Source organism: Corvus kubaryi, unplaced genomic scaffold, assembly GCF_017639235.1.
Source record: "Corvus kubaryi isolate FWS band 111438036 unplaced genomic scaffold, C.kubaryi_AGA036_p1.0 37396, whole genome shotgun sequence".
Classification (NCBI taxonomy): domain Eukaryota; kingdom Metazoa; phylum Chordata; class Aves; order Passeriformes; family Corvidae; genus Corvus; species Corvus kubaryi.
The window spans coordinates 17060709-17087738 of NW_024581135.1; the positions used below are offsets into that span (position 1 = coordinate 17060709).

Genomic DNA, 27030 nt, shown 5'->3' on the forward strand with positions numbered 1-27030 from the left:
TAAAGGGTAGTTATAGCAATTTATTGAAAGAAATACACACCTCATTATGTAGCCAGTCTAACAATCTCATGAAACTAACAAACAGAGTTATTTTGGCAATGTGCTTCTTGGACATTAAAATAATCAATTTCATGTTAAGGCCTTGATTTTTTGACATGTCTTCTAATGGAAACTTAATTTTAGTCTGTCAAAATGTATGAGCTTACAGCTATGTATAAATAGAGGGAGGAACTCAGTCATAAAAACACTGACATAGCAACAGTAATTCAGAAATAACAGGTTATCTCTTCTTTACATGGCTCCTCTTTTGAGACACTTTCTTCAAAAGTGTTATAGCATGAAGAAAATAATGACCACGGCATATCTTAAGATCTCTCTTCAGTGTTCTGGGACTGAGAACAGGTCATCTAAAATACTTTTGACAGTGTTGTCACCCTGTAGTGAAAAGAGACAAGAGTTTGTTCCATGAATACATGACTGCAATGCATTTGCCATCTTTGTCCAGGACTGCAAATCTGAGAGCAGACAGAAGCTGTGTGACTTTGTCCTTCTCCTTTCTTTTTTTGCTTTTTGTCTTCAAGATAGCTTCTTTATGTCCAGGAGCTTTCACAGTGCTTATGATGCAGCACTCTCTATGGGATGCAGGAGCTTCTGATCAACAGAGAAGTTGAAAAGGGCTTTTATTTTCATTCTAAGTCCTTAATATTCATCACTTGAAGGACAATGAGCTGCATAATCAAAACCAGGAAACCTGATGGGCAGCTCTCCCCATTTCTTAAAAATTTGCTTTGTTGTTTTCTTGTCTGCAAACACAACCACAAAATTTCTAATCTTTAGGCAAGGCAGGTCAAGACCTCGGTGTACCATCATATTTCCCCAAGCCTGCAAGTAGAAGGAAATTACATTTCAGATAAAATAAGATCATTAGACAGAAATAAATACAGACAAGAAGAATAATATGAAAATAAGGTGTTCCTCACTTGTCCACAGTGTTTACATATAATTTCCCCATTGGTCTGGTAATCAGCATGCTTATCTTGCAGTGTTCTATTTTCTCTTGTATGATAAAGACTTCTGAAAAACAGACAGCACCCATCAGAATCCATTAGTCATTTCATGCTACATACAGACATATACACAGTGACTACGATTACTGAAATCAGATAGGAAACCTAAAATGTCATAAACTCTCTGACTGTTGACACACTGAGGAGTTTGAGGAAATGCAAGATCATACTTCATGCTCCTAAGTAATGATGAAATACATGTGTACTCCGTGTCCCTCTTCATTGCATTTCAGAAGCTGCATCCTCCCTCACACATCTTAAAGTAGGAGAAGCAGGTTCTTGTTTTAATAGGAGACAGATCTAGCTTGGTTTTTTCAGATGCCATGGAGCTGTCATAATACCTGAAAATTAAAGGTTTTCTTTTTATTCCTTATAGTTCGACCTTACTCCTTAACAGAATCATTTGGTTCTGACTATCTAGGCCTGCAGAATATGTGCACATTTTTGCATCATTTACTTCAGGGAGTACTGATTCTGATGGTTACTATTAGCCTGTGCAGAGTAGAATACATACCATACTGCATAGTAAGTGACCTAGCTAATATTACCGGAGAAGCTGCATCCTTTGTTCAAAGTTTTAAACTCAATTCACCTTGAAATCAGGAATAAGAACAAACATTTTGCTCAAGCTCCTTAACTGTAAACTCCATAGAGCCTAGGACCCAACAATATTGGAATAATCTATTTTTTTTCTCACAGGGCCTAGAGGGTTACAGGCCCTGTTAAAGCCTTGATGAAAAGAAAATCTGTTTCTGCCTGAAAGAGATAAAGTAGTTCATAAACACTTACTGGAAATCTTTTCTCACACTGACATGATGCATGTCTTCAATAACTTGTATGTCTTCTCCAGAACATACTGGCTTGTAGCAAGTTTTGCATAAGAATTTTATTAGTGAAGGATTTTTCTTGTATGTCTTGCGCTGATCTCTCTTTGCCTTCATTTGCTTTTCCACTATACTTTGCAACTGGTAACTCTGAATCTAGAAATAGATCAGTAAGAGCACTGTAACATTCTGCTGGAATGACAATAATAGTTTTCTTTCTCAGTTATTTTACTGAGTTCAGTGTCAACATGACTTCTAGTCAATTTTCCTGGCTTGTGTGTTTCCCCCTTACCAATAGAAAACCAGACTTTTCTAAAGGACTAGAAAACAGATTATAAAACAAATATTGGCAAAACAATTCAAAGCCATATGCAGTAACTAGTATTAAGTTTTTCTCCTCTAAGTAGATTTCAAGTAAAAGTATTTCATACAATATAAATCAGTTTTCTTTAAAAGGAAAGTGCAGAGTTGCAGTGAATACCTTATTTAAATACTCTTCCTGTGGCATCTTCTGGACACGCTGAATGGCCTTATACATCATTTTCTCACGAAAAATATTAACATCTTCACGTTCAACAGCCCCTGAGCCACTTGAAGCCACAAGAGCATAGGTGCTTTCATCAGCTCGAGCTCGACCACGAGCCTACAATTTGCAAGGAATACAACAATAAACAGCACAATGCTCCCTATTACATCACACAACATTTTTTCCTAGTTTTGTAATGGAAGACATCCACTATTCCATATGCACTATCCCCAAAGAGCATTTTTTTTTCCATTTAACTCAGATAAAGAATCAGTGAATAACACATACTATTGCTGCAGTATCATCTATGATAACTGTGAAAGCTGCTCAGGAGGTTTGTGATTAGCATGTTTTGCAATGCTGAAACTATATTCTGTCACCAAAATATAAACATGCTTATTAAATATTAAAATATTTAAAAATAATAAGTATAAAAATAAATATTTAAATATATAAATATTTCTGCTCGCAAGCTAAATGAGAGCATGTATCCAACTGCTATTCTGATACATAATAATCTCTCTTTAGCTGATGATGGTGTGGTGTCCATACACTGGTGGTACAAACACCTCTTTTATCAACTAGTCTGATGACCATATTCTTGTATCTCTTCTACTAAGAGAGTTTACTGTTTGTGTAGAACTTTGAATGGATGACACACCATTACAGAGAGAGGCAAATTTTATATTGCATATGGACTGAGGATGGCAATTGGAAGTGAGCCTTGTTGTAAGAGCATTTTCTCTTTCAGCATTCAAGTATTTCAAAATTAATTTCAAACGTCAGGTATATGATTCACCATTTGCCCATTCCAAAAAGAAAAGCACTATTAAAATAAGCTACATATGCAGAAAACTCATACCTGCAGCATAGCAATTTCATTGGTGACGAGGCCATAGCGAATAACAATGTTACACTCTTTGATGTCCAGGCCTTCCTCAGCTACAGTAGTAGCAATTAGTAAATTTACATTTCCACGTCGAAATTTATCAATAACTTCCCTTTGTTCATTCTGTAAATTAAAATCATTATATTAACTTTCAGTATTAGTTTCTGTTACCAGTTTCTTCTAATTAACGCGTTTCAGGAATTTCAGTCCCATCATTTCTGAGCTGAGTGCCAAACATCAAGTGGCTTTAACAACTGCATTTAAGCATCATGCAAACAAGAAGTTCCTATTGAATATAATAGGTGTTCAGCACCATATTTTGAGGGAGGAGAGTGCAGAAGCCAATCCTTTTAGGGTAACTGAACTTGGAACTTCATAGCCTATGTCACAGGTACTAGAGGATTTGATAATATGTTGTTCCATTGTTTTCAAATGCTTTAAGTACTTATTCATAAGTCTGGATTTCTATCATTTCAGTAATTTCCGATTAAAATATAGACTTCCAACTCTAGTTCTAAAGCACTTAAAATTCCCCATAATAAATGGAGACCATAACTCTGGTGATCTGGGAAGCACCAAAAAGAACAATGATACACTTAAAAAAGAAAGCATCTAAAATCACAGACTTCTGAATCAACTGGGTGTTTGTCACCAGCTTGAGCAGAGGAAACGAAACTTGCTATTTGCTATATTCAGCTTCAAAATGCAGAAGCTATTGTTTGTGCAATGTGGCACACAAATGAAATTCCAAGTTTGATAGAACATAGAACTCAAGCAACTTTTGGAGAGAATTTTTTGAGAGAACTCTTTTTTTGAAACTGAGTGCAGCAGAAGGAAAAGGACTCTGCCCAGCAGCAAAACACATCATTTTTGCTTAAATGCTTTTACGGGGAGTAAAGAGCAGAACAGAAGAGAACGCGAAGTACTTTGTTTTGAAAATGTTTTAATTGCATGTATAAATCACCAGAGAGATGTGGGGTATGAAATCAACATAATGGTGCAAGACGGACACAATTGAGTGATCAATTGTGATATTTTCAGTATGAATTTTGGCAAGTTTTCTTTCAATGGTTATGCGTCAGTGTGAAGCATGCATGTAAATTGGTGTAATTTGATTAAAGCAATGATATTACAAAAAGACAGGCATAATCAACTTTGTAGTTTTATTTTTCAATCCAGCAGCTAAAATATAACATGAATTACTGTTGTCCTAATAAGTATAAACTCATTTAACGACTGCATTTTTGTTCTTTCCATTTTTGCTTCCCATGCCTTGCTACAACTTGTGTCCCTTTTGACTACACACTACTCTAGGCAATGGATGCTGGCTACTCCTATTGCCATAGAATCCGAAACAAAAAAAAGCTTGTTACTTGTGGAAATAAAATTATTCCAACATTATTATTCACATATCCTGCAGCTTATGAAGGTAAGTTGCTGGCAGGTATGAAACCAGAACTCTGGGCTCCGAACTTCAGTCCATTGGCCTAGTACTGTAACAAGTTGTTTTCCAAAACCATGGACAAGAGGTAATGTTGACATGCATGGTTCTGTACCTGAGTCATGGGCTTCATCTCACTGTTATGACCAGAGCCGATAAGATAATGGGCCTTAATTCCCACTTCTTCAAATTTTGGGTTGTCCTTAATCCACTGGGATAGAGCAAAGGCACTTAGACGAGTCTTTGTGAAAATAATTCCTCGAGGTTCCTCAGTCTTTGTGAACTCCTCCATTAGAGTATTTCTCAACTTTATTAGCTTCTCATTTTCATTTTCTGGCTGTCTAGTCAACTCTTTCAGCTGATTCTTTTTTGCTTTAAAAAGAACAGATGTAAATTAAAAAATGTAACCATGTAAAGTAACAGTTTGAGACAAAATAAACCCCAAAACCAACAAAACAAAGCACAACTTTCTATATAATTCTCTCAGCATAGCTAATTCACATTCAGTTTGAAGAGCTGCAGCATACCAATTATTTTTGAAGTGGGTTTATATTCATTAAAAACACAGTAATCAATCAAAATAAATTACCACTATCATACACTTTGCCTATATTTCATGGTGAGAATAAGCCAAAGGAAAAAAAACTGCCTATACACACAAGAGGTGGTACAGAGTTAAATGCACTGTAATAAAGAGCTAAATCACAGACTGTAATATTTACAAAACTATTTTAAAATCATGGAAAAATGTCTTACAAGGAGAAACAGATTAATACGCACAACCTCGGAGCAAATAATGTTTTTATAAATTTAGATATAAATTGTCCTTGGGACATGAATTAAAGTAGGAATCCTCACTAGAAACATGCAGTACTGTAGACACCAGCATGGGCACATTGTTATTGATACTGCAGTTCCAAGACATTTCAATGTACTCAGTGAAACATCAAATGAATGACTCTCTTCAACTGGCTCTATTGACCGTAATGAGGGAGGATTCCTCATGTTTTTTAATTTTTTAAAAAACTTCTAATATTTAAAAACCTATGCCTTTATCAGATGATTGTGCAAACACAACAAGAACACTTCAAGGCAGCGACTTTGTGTGTTACTACACTCTGATGCCCTGACCCTGTCCAGACTATTCCAGCGTGCCTAATCCAAGGCAATCATACTCAATGCACCACAAACTACTACACCACCCAGACAGTGGCTTTATGACTAGTCTTATTCGTATTTTAGAATGTAATCAAACACAGAAACACATACAAAAAGTAGGTAGACATAAACTCCCACAATTTTCCCCCTTAGTTAAATCTACACTAATGGCTCAAGGGGGTTTATCACCCAAAGATGAATTCTGCTCTAAAAGCTGAAAAATTTTAGATTTTCTTTATTATTCCTAGCACTTTCAGTGGTAAAATCCTAACAAAATGGAATTTATTTTTCACTGACAGGTTCTTTGAACTTCATTTACCTGCAGAAATAAAAGCAATCATCAACAATACTAATGAAACTAAGTTTAATTTTTAGTTAGTTTAAAATTTTGGTTCTCAGCAACAGCTCAACACTGAAATTCTAAATAAGGGGGAATAGAGAGTTATGAAGAGTCATTAAAAAAACATGCTGACATTGTCTAACATGTATTTTTAAGTTTTTTTACCATTTCCTGAATTCTCAATTATGACAGTCTAAATTTGTAGTTCATTGGATACATGAAGCTGGGCCACACTCTACAGTATAATCTATTTTTGTTTGCACCACCCGAGAGCCATGGGTGATGGGAGCAAACTTGTCTAGCTCTTTCTCATTGCAAAGGCAGTAAAGGGAAAAAAAAGCCAAGCAAAAAACCTTTGTGTGTCAAGGACTGAATGAATCCTAGTTCCAACGTGAATGATCTGAAAAAAAGGCAACTAAATTTGGTTTTTGGCAGTTTGATCTTTTGTTTAATTCTCTAACTAAATATTCTTTACCTGAAACTAGGTAAAGCACTCTCCTTTCTTAGTATATAGACAAACAAACTTTGGCAGAAAGGGCTGGGTAAGAACTCATAATTTCATTACTTTTGTATTCCATTTGCTCAACCTTTTGCCCCCCAAGAGTGCCTACTGAAATATATATGAAATATATATATAATATAATACAGATATTATGTATCTGTTAAGAGTGTCCTCAGGGAGACTTCACTGGATAAAAGCAAAGAACAGCTTGTACTTATTGGCAGCAAAAAAACCTGCCTTTAGGCTGGAGCTGAAGAACCTCTATTACATGTTATGACATAATCCCACTATGATATTGTTTAATGCATTCAGAACTATATGAACTGGGATATTAAGGTACTGTGATAATAAACAACACAGCAATCTCTAGGATATAATAACTAATGGGCCCATGCAAACCATGTTAGTGCATAATTATGGATTTCAAGTATTAAATATTACAATGTATTTCAAACTCACCATGAAATAAACCCATTAGAAATTCATCTGTTTCATCCTGTTTTGATACTGCTGGTTCATCATCATCATCATCATCATCACTCCTTACTGTCTTCTTACTTTTCTCCTCTTTATAGAAGTTATTTAGGTGATTGTAGGCATCCACCATTCGGATGGTGTCATTTATCTGGAGAGCATCATTGTATTTCTTCAAGTGTTCTGCACAGACACGTTCCCTGCGTTTTTCTTCTTTTGCAGCTGGAAGTGAACAAAAATAGAAAAACATGTCTGTGTATAGAACGACCCAAAGAACTCCAAAGCTGGGGTATATTTGCTATGCATTTACCTCTTCTCTCTTCTCTGATCACCCACTGTTCATATGTCTGAGTTCCAAACTCAGATTTTGGATGCAACTGGCAATAATTTTGTATTTCTGTCATTATCTCAGTAATTCTCTCTTTAAATGGATCCTAGAAATAAATTGATTAGGCAAAGTAAGTAAGCATCTTCTGGCAACAAAAACATTGGCTAGTACCATACTGAGCCATTTTTTAAAAATTAAACCTTAAATTAAAAACCAAGTAAGGCTGTTAAGTATGTTTAGTCTTATGGAAATACACAGTTCAGAATATTACAAAAATTATACTGTGAAGTAACATTTTTTTTAACGGTATATGATATCATCACTTCAATACAAATATTTCAGCTTTAGAAGGTCTTTTGACCAGACACCTCAAAATATAACTGACATAAGTAAAAATTTAATTCTATTTTACTTTAGTGATACTTTTTGAAACAGAGAAAACAACAATATTCAAATTAGCACTCAGGATCATCAAAAGTCTATAGAAAAAGAGCATTAGGCAAAAGTTCTTGATACCGTACAACACACTTTTAAAGGACAATATAACTTTAATACTGATTTGTTTGAAAAAACATACCCTTTTTTTGTCATCTGCAATCACAGTCTTCTTAGAGGGCTCCTTTACCTGATTCTTCAGCTGGGAGACATGCTCTTCAACAGTCATAATTCTACATGCATCAAGATTGGCACAGATCTGGGAGAAAACAAAATGTTATTTCTTTTAATATTGAATGAGTTATTCCACATGAAAACTGAATTAATGCAACAGAACTTCTTATTTAGATACTGAGGTTTATATAACTTGATTTTCGTCCCACAAAATCTGGATAAAAGCAGTATCAGCATAAGAAAGGCCAAGTCTTGAACAGCATTTGAGATAAGCTGCACAAGTTGCTTTTTAGCCAGAAGAGATCCTTGCATACAGGAAAAAAAATGGTAGATCAGGATGCAAATCAAGTATTTTGAAAAGGAAAATACAGCATCAGTACTTTGGAAGAGTAGATTTTGGAGAACAAAATAAATAAAGTGATGGTGAAATAGAAAAAAAAAAAGAAAATAAACATTAGCGATTAATCATAAAAGTAAGAGCTATTATGAAAGTGGAAAAAAATTTGAGATAATCTTTCCTGGAACAGGAAGACATAGAATTTCTGTGCTAAGTGCACAACTGAACTGGACTTTTCTGCTTTTGACCTCTTTGAAGGAGAAAATACGTGCACATCATTAAGTAATAAGGGAAAACATAACATTATTCTGAGCAGAGGAAACAGTAAAGGAAGTCTGCCAGGTGATCTTTTTAATGTCTTCAGTGGTAGCTGTCTATTTGAGCTTGCACATTCAGATTACGTTTCTTCAGATACAAACCCCAGCATCCTATCATTAGGATTTCAGAGCTGATGAAAAGGAATTTTCTGCTTTTTCCACTGCCAGCAAGTTTTTGTGTCAAAATTCCTTGCAATTCTGTCTACTTCAAAACAGCATAAAACCTTCTTGCAGGCCCACTTATTCAGTATCACATTCTGTTCTTGTGTAATTTACTAGTCACGAGTTTTCACTGCAGTACTGGGCTAAATTCTACTTTTCTATTACTAATGCAAAACCATTTAATTTCAAGTAAAATATAGTTTCTTTAAGTATAGAATTTAACAGATTACCTCTAATCAGGTGTTCACGCAACCTCAATGAGTAACTCTAACTGAAAAAACGAAACACATTTATATGCTACCTGTATCTCACAAGTGGTTTCTGGTTTAAGCATTCAACATTGTTTCTCATTTTCTTGGACTCACAAAAATGCTCAGCTTGGTCACTCTAGAAATAGAAATATAAAATATGTCGTGTCTCTAGTATTTAGGAATACTAATTAGTAAATTACAAGCCATCAATGGAACAATAAGACTTTTAATAACCATAAAACCATACCACATTGTGGATTTTTTGCCTCTGATCTTGAGAGTTTTTTTCAAGTGAGGCAATCTTTTAACGTCCCTTTTCAGTAACCCTACTTTCCTGTAAAGTAACCTTTATTTGTACATGGATTTCCATTATTTTTAGAGGGTCAATTTAATGGCTATGAGCTAAACTGCCATGTACACCAAAAAAAAAAAAATCAGATTGTCTATTTGGAGCCTAACATTGACTAGAAGTTTTCCTTGAACAAGACAATATCCCTTTGATGGTTTGCAAGTGTTAGGGCTATTTACTTTCAGAATATGCTCTTCAGCTTTTGAGTAGGATGTTGCACCTCCTACACCAGGTGAGGCTGTCAGTCCCAGAATTTGAGGCTGTGGGATCTGTGGTTTGTTTTCTTTTGCCAGCTTTTTGTTCTTCATCTTCTCTTTTAAGTAACGTCGCATTATATTGTTGTAGACACCTTCCTTTTGAGTGTGATGGCACTCATCGATAATGATGAGGGAAAAATCTGGAAAAAAAAAAAAGACTCCTAGAGTGAAGAATTTTATTTCAAATGCATAACTTGTGTGACTAAATCTTGTAACGGGTAAGGATGGTGTTGAAAAGAACCCATCAGTTTGTTTGAGAACTAATGTACTAGGAAATTGAAGTGCTGGAGGAAGGCATGGAGGGAAGCTGAATATATTTAATGGACTTTGGAACCTTTGCTACAGTCCTGATGTGCCAAGTAGTTTTACATTTCATGTAATGGAAAACAAGACTTTCTATTTTTGCAAAAGCAATCTGATGATATAAAGAATTTCAGAGAAATATTTGCATATCTTACCAGCGGTAAGAATATATCATAGTTGAACTCAGTACTATCTTTTATATCCATAACTGTGTCTGACAAACTACACATTGTTTGCCTTTTAGAAGATAAATAACATGTTAGAAGCCTTTCAAACATTCTTGAAAGGCTTGTTGTGGTCAAAATATGCTTCCATTTTGTAGCAACACAGAGATTTCCTCCCTACTAGTGTCCAAATAAAAGATTTATATTACTTTATGGATGTGTTATTCGAAAGAACAAACAGATTAGTGGGAGCACTGCCACTCCTCTCTCTTTTGTAGCGGAGGAAACTGATGAAGATTCAGACAGGTATTACGTGCTTTTTGGTCACAGTGTATTTACATGCAAGCAATATACAATAAGGAAAAATAAAATTTTTTTTTGTTTCAAATTTCTCAAAAAATACAGAAAAGATATCTTTAATCTATCTGCACATGCAGCTGGTGACATATGTTTCAAGGTTCTGAGCTGGAAGATTCATGAACATTTTTCTGTTTCTCTAACAACAAAACTGGTTTGTAGAGCTCCCACTCCTGTAGCTGGCCAGTAACTCCCTAATTTGACACGGTTTCCAACAATTTGAAGGAAGTTTGTGGACATGACTGTAAAGACGATCACTGAAATGATCAGGGTTAAACTTTTATATGTATTTTTTTTTATGTGGACAATTTCCATGGTCTTGTTTACACACTGATGTGTAAACATATTGATGTGCTCAAACTGTTGCACCACTACAAGTCACTTTTAAATAACTGGCAGCAGAAGCTGGAAATTAACAGAGAGCTAAATCAGTCTCAGCTGGTATTGAAGAATCTAAAGAAAGATGGGAGACTAAACAAGGGAAGTTATATTTAAAGGCTACACCAAAAACTTCTGCTAGGAAAACAAGCCAGTGCTCCATGTCACTGGGGAAAGCTGATTGCCTTCACAGCGGTTCAGGAAGCCAGTTTGGACAGGAGTGATGGAGTTTCAAATCTAAATTCTGATTTATTTCTAAGATTTCTAGATATTGCAAGATTTCAGAAGCAGTGCTGGCAGTTTCTCAGTTATTCTGCCAACATGAACTTACTCCCTTTGATTTTGACCATCATCTCCATCATGCATATTCCTATAATTACTTGTGAAGAAACTAACCTACCAGAAGACATGTGTTTCTTCTACTAAGGAAGTGATACACAGCTTCTAGAAAGTCCATACAGTGACTTCAGCCCTTGGTAAAGAGGGTAAACACTTGGAAAAATGCAATTAAGAGAGTCCCCTCCATTTCCCTGAGGCTGGAAGTCCACATTACGTGTAACACAGACCTCTGTGGAAACTGATGAAAAAAGTATGCACAGAAATCTGGAAAGAACTTGTAACTAATTAGGATGATTTATATAGGCTGTGAGTTAACCAAGTCACAGCCATAGAAATGGAGCTGGCTGTGTTCATGCTTGCTTGGCTTTGGCCCAGCTGAACTAAGTAGCACAGGTGTAATAGCACAGAAAAAGAATGACGTGCAGGGCCACCTGAGTTCTGGAAAAAATGCAGCTCCTTATGAACGAAACTTCACAAAGTGTGAAACCCATTCAACCCACTTCATTACACAATCTGGTTGGGACTCAGCCCAATTCTAAACAGGCCAGCAGTTCCAGTAGAAATGTTCAGATGCCTCCATACAGCATTCCAAAATGATTCAGATGTAGGAAAGTTTATTAACTTCGATGCAGTGGAAAGGAAGTAAGTGTAAGGAAATAGCTGGTACTCTGCCTAGGTTAATAACAAGGCATTCTGAAGGAGGGGATGCAATTCTGTGGTACCCAAGCTGCTCTGCAGGACTTAGTTTGGATCAAGCAGTACTCCAGTCAGCACTGAGCACTGGCAGACACAGACCGACTCCTCAGGTTTCTCTGCTGTCTCTGTAACACCCAGACCAGAACTTCTTTTATCTCAGGGCAATTATTTTGGATATCACAGCTCTCCCCTACACCCTGCCACATCTAAAAAGGAGTTGATTGCAGGCAAATAGAGGGAGGAGTTAACATCTCCCAGAGGAAGGTCGCTGCAGCCCAGGCCCTGGAGCTGTCATCATGGGCTGTTCTATTTGTACATTGCTGGCAGATAATACCACTTCCTTTCTGATGTCCCAGAGATACCTGCCACTTTAGCATTCCGGGAAAACAATCTTGCCTTATTTATCTTTTGTTTCCTTCAACTTCCTTCATCTTTTGTAGGAAACCATTATATCTGCTGAACTCAGAGAGACACAGTTTTAAGCAATCATATCACTGTACATTAGCAAAACTACAAAATTTTAAAGAATTTAACTTTTACAACAGATTGGCTTCTATCTTGTGTTCCATTGTATCTTCCAAACTACCATGTGTATTTGAATTTTGATAGTTTTTTCTCATCCTGTATAAGGCTTCTACATGATATAACTCAATGCTCTACCAAACTTGGAAAGTGGAACGAGTACGACTGCATTTGCACAAAGTTGTGCTTAAGCTAGATAAAATAGAAAGCATAACAAATATTTAGTACAAATAAACTATAGAGTCTAATTTTGGCTTGCATGCCTATTAATTAAGATCTGATTTTGACTACAGCTTGCATTTATAAAACGAGTAAATCGAAAAAAACCCTACAGAATGTGGCACATTTTTACTCTGTAATTTTCCAGAATAGAGACATACTTTTATTCTCACTGGAAAAACGTCAGAATTAAAAACTTGCCTGATAAGTGGACACCTTCTTCATCTTCCTTGGATGCATTTAACAGTGAATTCTCAAGGATCTGTGCTGTACTGATGATGACATCATTTCTTCTGACAACTTCAGGAAATGAGATTTTCAGCTGAGAATCACCACTTAAACCAATAACCTGATACCAACGCTTCAGGAATGGGCTGAACTCTGTTTGTAAATGCTGTTCTACCAATGGCACCTGAACAAAAGTTTCCAAAGAATTTAAAACATATTAAACACAGGATTAAAAATACATGCCTCTGCCACAAATGTTGTTAGGTGAGCAAAAGAAAACCAAGCAGCAAACATCCCCAAACCAATTTCTCCCCTCCAACTTCTCCTGTGAAACCTTTTTGTCCCAAAAACTTTGGCTTAACTATGCCTTCGAAAGAATGAAAAAACCATGCATTCTTTGGCTCTTTAACTGAGCTTATAACATGCTTTCACATTTATTCTTGTAAGAGGATATGGATATTGTTTATAATTTCAATAAAATTCTTAAATGCATTTCTATATTTTCATATTAAAATAAAAGATTAATTTATATGTGCTAAATTTAACTGCAAAAATTACAGCAATTATCAGAAAATCTGACAAAACATTCCTTAACTACTGTGAGACTCATTAGGTGGCCTTCATTAACAAACTGAAACACAGAATGTGAAAAATATTTGTATTTTTTAAAATTCATTACAATACGAAATTGTACTTTTTCCAATAATGTGGTTATTAGCACATCTAGATTTTCACTTGCACTGGGGTACACTAAAATAATTTGTGCTTGCACCACGCTGATGGTGCAATAGAGATGACTGTCTAGATCTGTACATCTTTAAACACAGTACACCTGGAGAAGCTGAGAATTGCATTTACATTCATTTTACAATGCCTGTATTAACAATGCATGATGTCTGAAAAATATTATTCTTAAAAAAATGGACCAACTTACCTTATTAACAAGTACTATGACTTTTCCAGGCTCTGATGCTCTTCTCTTCTTATCCAAGTGATCTTTGGTAATGTAAACAGCCACTCTGGTTTTACCACTGCCCGTAGGGAGACATATTATAATATTCTCCCCATTCAGTGCTGGCTTTGCAACTTCCATCTGGTAATCTCTCAGGGTCAGATCCGGCTCAGGTGAGGCTCTCCTCTCCCCTTCATCTTCATCTAAGGGTACAAAGAAATATAAATATCAAACAGGAGGCATAGAACATATATCAGAGGAGCGAAAAAATGTCAAAGGGAGAAATATTAATTTACTACTAGAAGCATCTTGTGAATAAATGTGAATAAATAGAAACAGCATACTAGCATAGACAGTGTTGCTCTGTGGACCTGTGCAACTCTGGATCAGAACTACTTCCATCCAGTCACCCATCAGGGCAGGTGGAATAAGCCACAGTACAGCTTCACCCATCTATGTTGAAATGCCTACTATTAGGTATGAATTCAAATGATACAGTTCAGTGGCACTGGGATCAACAAAGGTTCTGTTTGCAGCTGCAGTATTTATAATCTAGCCAAGCTTCTGTGATGTTCTCCTTCATCAATACTGAAATTTATTTGGTTACAAGGGAGCTGCCTTTTTAAATACTTCCAAGAGAATGAAAAATGGAGCCACAGAAAGAAAAAAAAGATATGGAACACTTAAAAATGGTCAAGGGAGTTATAAAGTATAAAGACCAGACAGATAAGAAAATTCAATTGCCCATACAAGATGGAGCTAACTGCAGAATGTATCACACCTATTCATGGTAGATTACGTTGCTTCTTAGCCTGACTCACACATAATGCAATTGAGTGTTCATTAAAAAGCCATAGACATTTGCCACCTAAGGCCAAAGCCTTCCATCTCTTATTGAAAATGCAATGGCAGAGTTTAGATCTACAGCTCACAGAAAAAACAAACAATGTTATAAATGTAAAAGTGAAAAAAAAAATGCTGTTGAATTATTTTGAGCAGTAAGAAAAGCATATCAAGTCCCTTGAGTTTACATGTATTTAGGGAGTCAGAACTTACATATATCTTAATATCAGAAGGATTTATTTCAATTGAGTTTTCATGGGGTTTCTTTTTCCTACAAATAAGTTTAGATCACTCTTCAAGTCTTAACTGCCCTCAGTGAAGGAAAGGCACAAATTCGTTCTACTAGACTAAAAACGAGGGGAGAAAAACCCTGGTTTTGTTTCCTGATGATATCATTCAATGAAGAATCATGAGGATTTTATTATCTCTGATACATTACACACAAAGTAAGTATATTTTTCTAGTATTCCTGATTCCATTAAATAAAATTAAACTAACAAAAAGTAATGAAGCTTGATAAAACACTGCTGATGGAAACATCTGAATGCCATTCTTAAGTGTTTTTTGCTTGTTTTGCCTTTTAGTGAGTGCAGTGCTACCTGGACACAGGGACATTTGCACCAGAGAGTACTTGCTGTTACTTATCTGACTTCTACTTCTCTCTTTTGAGGAAGAATGTTGTTTGCTTTCTGGTTGGCTAAATTCAATAGCTCAATCATATTGAAACTAGCACTTTATCACCCATCTGGTTAGATTTCAGATCCTTAACATCCTCAATTAACAGTCCAGGCCTGAAAAATATTTAACTTAGCTCTCTCCTAGCTTCTTCAGTCCTTGTTTAGATAAAGGCTAATACAGGAATCTTTTCACAGATTAAAGAATTAAATAATTAAAGATTTTTTGTCATGCACACTATAACATTAGGGAAGTTGTCTGCCTTCATACAAGGCCCACATGAATTGCTGCTCTGGGCTAAAAGAAACATGATAATTATTCTATTGTCCTAACTACACAATTTTTTAAAATGTGAAATGAGCTTGGCACATAAAAATGCAGCTGAATCCATACGATTCTTTGCATTAAAATCCAAATCATATTAGTGTCTAATGACACCGTCCAAACATCTTTGTTAATACAACAGCCTTACTGCAAAATTTCAAATTATAAAATCCATAAATAGTGCATCTGCATCTTCTTAGCATGTTTTTCTCATTATTGCTTTCACTGAGTTTACTAGACATGATGAAAAAGCATGGATGTTTTCAAAAACTTTTAAACTAGTTTTTTAAACCCACATGTAAACAGAACATACAGCAAGTAAACACTGGAAAAAAATCTGTTCTCCATTCTTCACAAAACTGCAGTGATTTTTTTTTTTCTGGATTACTGGATGCAGCAAATGCCCAATTTACTTAATGAGAGATACTTCAGGAATCTTAAAGGATCAGGCCATACATACATATGTGCTGCCAAATATCAGGAGCCTGGCTCAGCCTGGCCAACTGATACAGTGTGCCTGCCTGTCCACAGAACAGAGAAGCTCCCATGCCCAGACATTTCATGTGACATAGTGAATCAAAAAATACAATGTGACTTATGAGTGTCCTCAGTTGATGCAGAGGTGCAAAGCATATTCTTTGGAGTTAGCAACACACAGACTGGAATCTTAGCTGTAGTGTAAATTGCTTAGCTTAGCTAGATTGCTGTAGTGTAGCAATTTAAATCTGAGCTATCCTGAATTTTCTGTGTACTTATAAAATACATGCATTTTGATATTTTAAAAGCTTGAAACTATTTTAAAAGTATCTATTGTAAACACTTTGCAGGCATATGATATATAATATTTACAGTGACTTTACTGATGTAATACTAAGTTTATTAGGCCCAGCTGTCTTGAAAGGCACTTGGATTTTTTCTAGCCCTTGTCCAAGACACAGTCCCAGCACAACTTTTATAAAGGCTAGATTCCAAAAACTACTTCTTGAACTCTGTATAGGCTGATTACCATGGTGGACAGCTCCCAATTTGTTTTGCCTGAGGTTTGAAAAAAAAAAAAAAAGACAAAAATATATTGGGGTGTCTTTTACAACAGCAGTGTTTAGTTTGGCTCAGACTATATACATAGCAAGATAATACCTGTTTGCTAAGTATTACGTAAACACAGTCCAGTATCTAGTTTAAAACTGTATTTAGAACATGCACATGTGTTTTAATGTGAGATTCACAAAGGTTTTCAGATAGCAACTGCCATTGCTTAGGTTGCTTTTACGAATAAGGCTATTACAGTACTTGGGGTCCAAAGTGGACCTTCATTATTGCTCTGCAGGTACCCAGGAGATACTTCTGCTAACCTTTTGTTGCTTCTAAAACATTCCTATTCCCTCTCACCCTATGTGAGGGCCAGGCACAATCTAACTTCTCTCTGAGAGCAAAAGAAACACGTCTGTGTGGCAGCACTATGAGGATCTGTCCAGGTGACTGCACTGGATGACGTCTAGCCCCTTCAGCCTATGTGATTTTATCATTCTGCCTCACTGACCAGTTTGTACGATGATGATGTCTAGAGACCTGTTCAGATGACCTCAGTAAATTGACTGTTTTGGGGCTAGGACTTGGGTCCAGACCCTTAAAAATGGCATCTTTTTTCCAACAAAATAAGAGTAAGTCTGGCATCTAAATACAGTGAACTAGAGTTTACAGTGAAAGAAAACCCTCCATTGAGTTTTGTTCTAGCCCACACACAGAGTACTTCCCCTAGAGCTTACTTTGCAGTTACTAAATAATAACAGAAGGGAAATGTACCTGAATCACTGGTTGTGCAGCTCTGTCCCAGGTTTTCATTCAAGTTACTGACACTTCCATCTCCTGTGGAGACATCTGAGTCTAAATGAAAAACACATAGAAATGTACCATAATGTATTTGCTGCACAAATATTAATAGCAAATGCATATTGTTTGATCTCCCCCTAAGTTGTCAAAGTAGGTTAGATGAATGTCAGGCAGGGATGGCTGAGATCTAATTTTCTCTATTTTTGGTAAAGATAAAAATATGAACAACACAGTTCATTTTCTTACGGAAGAAAAGACGGAGTGGAAGATTAATATCCAAAGCATAGCAGAGGTAAGGCACTGTGGGTCATGATTCATTACTTGAATGCAGGGGTTCCAGACATGATCACCTGCATAATCCCCTTTAGTCTTATTTTACTGTATCTTTTCAGAAAGGTGAAAAGCCAAAAAAAAGCTGCTGGCCAACCGAACGTTCTCTTTTACTCCCTGTAAGCCACGAGAGCTACATCTGTAGTAAAAAACAAAGCCCGAACTGCGAATTTTTTTTTTTTTAAAGTTCCTTCGTGTAACATCAGAAGAGCAAACCAAGTAAATAAATACAAGCAGTGATGAGTTACTGAACAATGAGGAGCAAAAGCGGCGATCCCGACCCCGCGAGAGGCCGGGCGCGGCCGCAGCCGCTCGGCGGCTCCGCTGCGGAGATCCTCGTGCTCCGCTCGCCCTCTGCTGGGCCATCCATGCCGTACACGCGCTTATCTTCTCGGGTCGCCAGGACAACTCATAAAGCTCCATTTTCCAAAACTCAGTCCTTTTGGTATCTAAAGGGATGCCCAGTTCTTCCGGGAAAATCTGCTGCAAACAGCATCATCCTGAGCTATCAGCTTACCGACAGCGCTCTGCAACGGAGCCCACCGTCTGCTTCTGGAATCAGTCAGAGTAATAGTGTTGACCAATGTTCTGTTTAACTAGCTAGTGAACTTGTGTTTCTATCAAGTTCTTTCCAGTGAATATGCTATTATGGTCCATATCCGTATTTTTCCTAACTTACTGTCCCCAACAAATTATTCATAAAGCAAAGTAGTTTCTGTGAATGAGAATTTAGCACTGAATGGAAGTTACAGTGTCTTTTGAAAGGAAAGCCTGAAATACACAGTATAAAGTCTTGGTGAGGTGGAAATTAAACCCAGTCTGCATTCAGTGAAGTTATGTAGCTATCTTAGCTACCACTAGGAGTCAGGTATTAGTTTTTCTAACATAACTATGAAAACTGATGCAAACATCTGTCTTGCTGTCTTACAGTTGTCATAATTTATTCCATACAGACATCAGAATCTGATCCCACTACTAATCACCATCATCTGTAGAAATTGTTATGATAGACAAGGACATTAAAGCCTTTAAGCACCTAAATTAAGCCTATTCTCCTAGAAATGAATGCAATCAACAGAAAGGCACAAAAAAGAAGAAAACCTCACCAGTTCCAAGCCATGTTCAAAGACCTGTGACAAACTATTAAGTAGCATTAGTGGGAACTCCCAGCTATGAAGATGACACTGCTATCTCCTGTTTTCACTTTCTAGGAATCCACAGATGATAGGAAAGAGAGGACAAAATTAAAATTCTGTTTATCTATTCCATATGGACTCCGATCTAAAATGACCTTCTGAAAGACATGAGAATATGAATCCATGAAGAGTTTTGTACACAATTATCTAAATTACAATGTTCAGCATGCATTATACAACAATCTCTCAACAGAAAACATCAGTAGTGAAGTGAAATGCAAAATACTCATCTTCCAAATTAAGGTGAATAGAATAATGTTCTCCTTTTTCAGCTGTGGCAACTTTCTTCAATTATTTTAACACAAAGTAAATTTTTAAAAACCCAAACCAGTAAGCATTTCCAACATAATGAAGATAAAAGAGTTAATATTCTAACAGCTATTTTTACCACTTTTGCTAATCTTCCCTGTTTGCACATTGTAATGCAGAATATTTCACAGGAAGATCTTCAGACATTTTGCACTGACTACTAAATAAGTATAAAAACAATGGAATGCAATGAAAGGCAAGCCTTGAAAAAGAGAGCTGTTATTATTTAAATTGTTGTTTATACAGGTAACTGCAGCAACTTAATCCATGTGTTGACCTTGCAAACTTACTTGCTTTTGTGTTATTTTGTGTGTATGAAGTTTCTTACCTGTGTTTTTGCATGTTCAGTTTTTCTCTAGTTATCTCTTAGGCTAAATGATCTATTTCTACTTTGTTTTCAAGACCTTACTGCTCTCATACCTTCTGATTGTCTTGGTTTCATCTACTTAAATAAAAGGGTTAGAGGAGGCTTCAGATACAATGCAAACTGCAGTAATTTCAAGAGACTTGAAAAAGCTTCTTTCTTCTTGAAATATGTCCTTCTCAAGACAAAGGAATGGTGGGAGTGTACTGCAAAACTGACAACACTTGACAGTATCAAATTACAAACTAGGTGGGTTCCCAGCTCATGTGGAAGTCGAATCTGGGTTCCATTTGTATTTTAATCTGCCTGGTCTAAAAATAAAGTCTTATGAAATCATGAGAAAGGATGGAAATAGGGAATGGAAAAAGACCTGAGTGCAGTTAAATCTGAGTGTACAAGTGCACCAATATCAAAGCTTATTGCACTTCAGGATAGCTGAATGTGAGCCAGTTCCTCTGCAGAGATCTCCAAGCAGCATTGCCTCCTGGCAGCCCTTGTTATCCTGCATCTACACTGCTGCTTTGGTTCATCTCAGAAGTGCATTTTTACAGTAAATCTGTCAATTCTCCCCACTTACACTGCTTTGATTCACATCACAGAGCTGATTTAGATCAGAAGAAATGAACTGTCAGCTGAAACTGAATGAGATTTGTTCCAGCTAGTTGCAGGCACACAGCATGAGACTGAAGTCAATCTGAACCAAACTGATGGAATCCATCTACTCTGTACCCCCTCAGCCATTTCACTGCACAGATCTGCTCAACTGCCCAAACTGCTCATACCCATCATCTATTAATTTCAGTTCTGTGCTGAGACCGTAGTTTTTTTAGCAACAATTAGCTTGTGGCACTCTAGTTAATAACTAGGAGATCTAATTATCCGCAACCCTCAACCTGACAAGACGCAAGCAGAAGATCAGGCTGACAGCACTGAAAACCTACCCTTAGCGAGGCCCAATAAGAGCCTTAGCTTTGCCCAGAAAGGATTCCAGCTAACAATGAGGATAACTCAGTCTGATCCATTTTAAATTATCATTAAATATTTGGCACCTCTTCTTTATACTGCCAAATTACGTTCCAACCCAAGAAAACCAAGCTGATATTTTTGCTGTAGTTAATAATTCACTATTTGCTACAAAGTATTGTGATATCCTGTTAATATCATGCTAAACGAGAAATAGGCTACTACTGTTGCACATTGAAAAGCTGCAATTTTTCAGAGCCATTTTTAAAAAGTAATTATTCATATTTAATATAAAGAGAACCCACCAGTATAATTCCAGGCAGGATTTACCTTAGCTGTAACTTTTTTTCGAGCTCCATCTGAACCTGGAACACATATGGCTCCTGAATCATGCAGTGTATGTTTGTATCACTGGTTCACAGCTATGTTTAGGTGGTGTTGCTGGTCATTGCTGTTGCTCTTACTCAACTCCCAAGGCATGTTTTTAAGAGTGGATCTATATGAACAACAGGCCACAACAACTCCTAAACATTTTTACTAAAAATGTACTTCTGAGTATGTATGTGACGTGAGAAAGGTTGTTTGATACTCTGTAAATACCTTAAAATAAACAGAAAAATTACTTGTTGGACAGCACTAAAGGACTTTTCAAAACAGAAAATGCTTTTCAATATAGAATTTCCAGCCTTCTAGAAAGAAGTTAATACAGTTGCAGTTTTTAGTGGTACAAAAACATCCCTCCTGTCTTAAACTTTGTCAACACTGTACAGAGTTGTCAATGTTAACCTAATGTTGTCATTGGATAGTATAAGCCTACCATGGATGGGTCTGAAATAAAATATTAATCTAATAATATGAATATTTTTATCAACAATATTAAATATATTCGAAAATGACTCATTTATTCACACAGGTACCAGATCAAAATAGCAGTTAGTGGACAAACCTGACACCACAGAATTCTTTTCTATGGATGTTTCCAATACACTGTTCTCACTGCTGAAACTATCATCCACATTTTCTTCCTGTTTCAAATTATCTGCTCTGAGGTATCCTGGTTGGCTTGTAACTTCTGCTTCTTCGTTTGTACTCTTCTCCATCCCATTTTGTTTATTTTCTGTTCCTAGAAAATACAGAAAAATTCTAAGGCAATTCTATAAAAGATTTCATTTCTTTTAGTGTGGAGCACAGAAAACACAGAACTAACCTCTATTCATCACATACATAACAATGTAACATATGGTCTTGGTCTTGACTCAAATGTTATAGTTTGCAATTTTGACCTTTATATAAATATTTATTAAGAATTTACTAATTTACAATTAGAAACTAAATTTAGAGAGATTAATAGATTTATTTTATGAAGCTCTCAATTTTTGTGCGTAGGTGTTTCCTAATAACAATGTATTTTACTTTAACAAATCACAGGGGGTCAAGTTGCAGTGATAAAATGTAGCACCAATGTTCTTCCCCAGGTCTCAATGAACCTGTTCTCAGTGTTTCCTCTCTATGCCCTTATGTCAGGGGATGCTCCTGCAACCACACACTTTAGGTATCTACACATATACAGCACCATGTACATGGAAAATTACTTATCCTCTGCTAAGAGCAACACCATTTACGCTTCATGTAGCAGTCTGAACAGGTTGGTTTGGGGCCTGCATTGCCCAAGATTACAGAGAAACTGTGGGATAAATGCATTCATTCAGCAGTTCATCAAACAACTGAATTAAACTTCAGTTTTACCCTGTATGGTCTGCACTATACTGAAAATTCAGAAATACAAAATTTGAAAAGAACTGAAAATAAAAATGTGAAAAGAATATTAATAATTTGCATATTTGTGAAATATTTATTACTTTGTTTACCTTACTGATAGCAAAGTAGTGAAGACAAGAATTTAAGTCTCACAAAGCTGCAACACAGAATGAAAATTAGGATCACAGTAGCTGCTGAGCTATTTCCAGCATCTGAGTTTCACTCAGAATTGTTGTAAAGTATTTGAACCTTGATAGTGTACCCCAGACAAACCATTTTTAGTTATTTTTACCAGAGCCCTCAGAGTGGGACCAGGCTGGAATTACCCTCACCGGCTTCACCTGGCCTTTCCACCTTCAGCTGCAGCACATCAGTGCCAAGAGGGTTTTTAGGCTCCAGTCTGAAGGTTTCAGGAGAGAAGTGGGACAGGTTTATATTTTCTCCCTGTTTTTTGCTGTCTTGATGTTTGGATTTCCTGGGCTAACTTGGCTGCTGATCACTGGATGGATTTTGTTGCTGTCATCATCTCGATGCTGCTTGCCTGGATCAGGAGCTCCACCTGCTAGAGCCCTCAGGAATTCATCAAGGACTGAGAGGTAAACTATGCTAAATTGGGAAAGAAGAAGCTGAAAAACTAAATACCAAGATAGCAAGGAGTAGATAAAAAGGACTGTACTGCACTAGATTAAAGCCAATCGTATTATCAGAAAAGTGTGTGCAGAGCTCATGGACAAAATAGAGAGACCAATCAAGCAATGTGTGATCTCATGCACAGCAGTTGCAAAATGTATATGTACTGTGTTATGGATAAGTTATAAAATGTATAAGTAGAGTAGCATGTAAAAGTACTGTGTTATGTAGAAGTTGTAAAAGGTGTAAGATGTACAAGTAGTGTGATATGTGGAAGTTATAAAATGTACAAGTAAGTGAACTGTATAAGTTATGTATAAGTAGGTAGAATGTAGAAGTAAGCAAAGTGTATAAGTAGGGTATTATGTCAAAGTTGTGAGATGTGTGAGTGGAGTGTATTTTAAACAATAACATGCTTCTGTGTAATCATATTGATTCATTGATCAGAAGGCATGAGTTCCCACACAGAATGGTCTTCTGAGGCTCTGACTTGGTTGGTCTTGTCCTGCAGACTACAACACTCAACCATCTTTGAACTGCGCCCTCAAATATCACAACTGCTTGTCTGTGTCTGGCAGAACACCAGATGATTCCTGTCCAAAGCTGGAAGACACACCTTCACGTCCCTCTTACCTCAATCTTAATGCATTGACCCACATGCAGCAACTGAAAGTACAGAGAAAGTTCTGGTGAGCTCAGCAAGTGAGCAGGCTGAAGCTGCTAAATGGGAAATCTGTCAAAATAATTTAGTCTCAAAAATTTTATAAAACATATGGAGAGTAAAAATAAGGGATAAATTACTTGAGGGCTGCTTCCTTTTTTATATTTAAGAATACAGGAGAGCACTGGAATAACTTTACAGTACTATAAGTATTATACAGGAATGAAAAGGAGTAGCTGCTTTAATAGTTCATTATTTTTAGTAAATTTTATAATGTTTTGAGACTTATGAATGTCTTAAAGTATGCAAAGTACTTTAAAATGCCAAAAATATTTGTAAACCAATCTTTAAAGGAAACACTTGTATTGAAGAAGAAATCCAGGTAAAGTCTGTATTTTATGTTCAAATTAATCTTCAGAATATTTTTTATGAATGATTATAAAAAGCACACTGAAAACCAATGGGTTTTAAAAGGTAAGGATTCAGTTAAATTGTAACTAAATGCATACTGTTGTAGTTCTCATATTGTTTAATAAGGACTTTTTAGTATTTAAAAATCTATTGATTAAGCTGTTACATAACTTGATTTTGAAATCTCTGGACAACCAAAAGCATTAGTCCCAGTATCACTGTAAAACAATATGGTGGGAGTCCCGCATTGTTTCTCAAATAACAGTACAAAAAAAAAATAAAAAGAGATATTAAAAATCCACACATCAGTACCAGTGAAATAAGATGATTACCTCCTGTATTTCCGCTTAAATCATCTGCAAGGTCTTCATGTTGAGTTTCACGGAGAGCAACCAAAAAAGAAGAGAACCAATCTTTCTTCTGCACTATTCTGCTCAGTAGTTCCCTCGCGCCATCTCTGTTCCCACGATTGTCAGCAACTGTCTGGATCTGGTAAAAATAAAAAACCAGAAACAACCCTCACACAGACTTCAGAAATGGTTTGAGGAAGTTAGTACAAATAGTATAGCTGCAAAAGCATTTCCCTGTCATCATTAAGACATACTGAAAAATAAAGATATAAAATTGACTTGCTACTCATCAGAAGAGACTTACCACAGCTTTGTCCAACCTCATGTTCATCCCATATTGTTTTGGGTAGGATATATAAAACCTATGAAATCTGAAATTTAATTGGAGAGACTGGTAGTACTAGACAAGGGTTACAATAGTAACCACTACATAATAATTATTAGTATTGTGGAATAATAATTGGTGTTCAGACTGGTTTAGGGAATAGGCAACCATGATTAAGGAGAAATTATGTCACACAGTTTACCAAAGCTCAGACTTATTCTGTAACATGACCTCACACATAAACTGGAACATTTCCCTTCTTAAACTCTGGCCCCTAGTAAGGGGCATTGCCCTCAAAGAAGCTATGGGACAGTGTCCCAAGGCTGTCACAAGCAGAACTTGGCATGTGATCACATGAGGAACAAAACAACAATCCCAAGAGCAAAGCAGCCTAAGACAGGTGTTCAGTCCTCAAGGGCACTTTCTTTCAAGGCTCGAGAATCACCAATCCTGATATGCAAGGAAAGGGGCAGGCATAGCAGTGGGAACACCTAACTGAGATTCGTGACTAAAAGGAAGTGCATGGAAAGTGGGAGACATTAGGAAAGCCTAAACTCCATTGGAGTTTAAACTGGCAGGACTGTGAAGGGTATTGAATGCTTTGATGGAAATACCAGCAGCAAAAAGGTGACTTGGGGGAACATGAGGACCCATTCCCAGGAAACAGAGCCAGTAACTTCTGGAAAGGCCTCTGCATCTGCCTGTTGTGTTACCATGCTTGCCTCCCCACTCATTAGGGTGCGGCTGATCATTGCTGCTACCTGACGGTCACAAGACAAAATTACGTGTGTTACAGTCATTTAACTGAGATGGAGAATAAAACTCCCTCAAAAGTGGATGCAAAGGCTCAGAGTGCACGTGATGTAGTTCCACCCTTAGTTTACCAGTTTTCCCCCTATTGCTATGTTTTAATTTGTTCTAGCACTGTTTCAGGACATCCATTTTTTTTGAGTTTCAAGTAAGTTTCACATTGCAGGCAAGTCATCCTTAGCCAAGTGGAATAAACACTGGGAAATATTTTCATCAAGGGTCAACACTTCCTTGTTCCTATCCAACTGGTATTTCTCTCATCTCACTGTCTAGTGTGATAGTCCTTAGTGACCCTATAGCAAAAAAGAAGACAGAAAACCCTGCTTTATTTTAACTGAAGTATTCTTTAGGACTTTACAGACCATCACTACTTCCTGGCATGGTTCAAGGGCCAGAAGACAATGATCTTCTGAGCCTAAGGTCTGTGTCAAAATAGTAAGTAACAGTAAAGTCTGACATATTTCTTCCACTTAGACACTGTCTTGGTCCAACCCTCTGATACTGGCATTTTTATTTGCCAGGCTCTTAGCTGGCATCCCACCTGCTGCCCCACTGTCAAGGGTCTTCATCGGCGTACCCGGCTTACTCGTTATCTCCTTCCCCAAGTCTGGGAACTCTCCTTTCATTTCTGCATTTACTACGCCATTTGTAGGTGTGGCTTCCTACCTGCTCCACAGCCACTGGGGCTGGCCAGTGTCTGTGGCACTACCTACGCCCATACTCACCCGATCCATGTCCTCGTCCTGGAAGATGCCCATCTCCAGGCACTTCTCGGCCACCTGCACGGTCCGCATCCTGTCCACCAGCGTGCCGTGGAGCAGCTGCACCAGGTGCACGCAGAGGTCGTGCTCGGCCTCCTCTGCCGGCGAGGGCAGCTGGCTCAGGCTGGGGTTGGCGTAGCAGGCGGCCAGGCTGCAGCCGCCGTGCTCCAGCGCCTGCAGGAACTCGCGGATCCAGCCGCAGCCGCGGGGCCCCCGCTCCACGGCCCGCAGCAGCTCCTCCGCCCCCGCCGCCTGGCCCCGCTGCAGGCCGGCCGCACGCACCCTCTCCCTGTCCTCCGCGCTCAGCGAGGGGAGCCGGTCCAGCACGGGCTGCACCTGGATGCACTGCTTCAGCCGCGGTCTGAAGCAGGAGATCATGTACAGGAACAGCTCGTCCCGGGCGCTGTCTGCCATGGCCGCTCCCGCGGGCCGCTGGTGGCGGCTCCGCCTGGGCCCTGGCGAGCAGCGCGGCCCCGGCGCCGCTTTCGGTTTCGCTCGGGA

The 27030-nt window shown here is 37.4% G+C and overlaps 1 protein-coding gene across 2 annotated transcripts; it reads right to left on the bottom strand.

Annotated features, from left to right (window-relative positions):
- IFIH1 (interferon induced with helicase C domain 1) lies at nt 1–27023 on the bottom strand. 2 transcript variants are annotated; one of them, XM_042040299.1, is made up of 16 exons: nt 26494–27023; nt 24616–24772; nt 21770–21946; nt 17635–17715; nt 13972–14192; nt 13011–13221; nt 9754–9971; nt 8127–8243; nt 7532–7655; nt 7207–7443; nt 4863–5119; nt 3280–3429; nt 2373–2534; nt 1857–2047; nt 981–1074; nt 1–882 (listed from the first exon to the last, which is right to left on the bottom strand). In XM_042040299.1, exons 1-16 carry the CDS (start codon nt 26941–26943, stop codon nt 700–702), a joined length of 3030 nt encoding a protein of 1009 aa, XP_041896233.1. In that variant the 5' UTR covers nt 26944–27023; the 3' UTR covers nt 1–699. The 2 variants fall into 2 exon arrangements, 1 of the variants encoding a protein (XP_041896233.1); XR_006018102.1 differs by lacking the exon at nt 1–882 and adding an exon at nt 1238–1408 and having other exon boundaries at nt 1036–1074.
- Between the last annotated feature and the right edge of the window lie 7 nt (nt 27024–27030).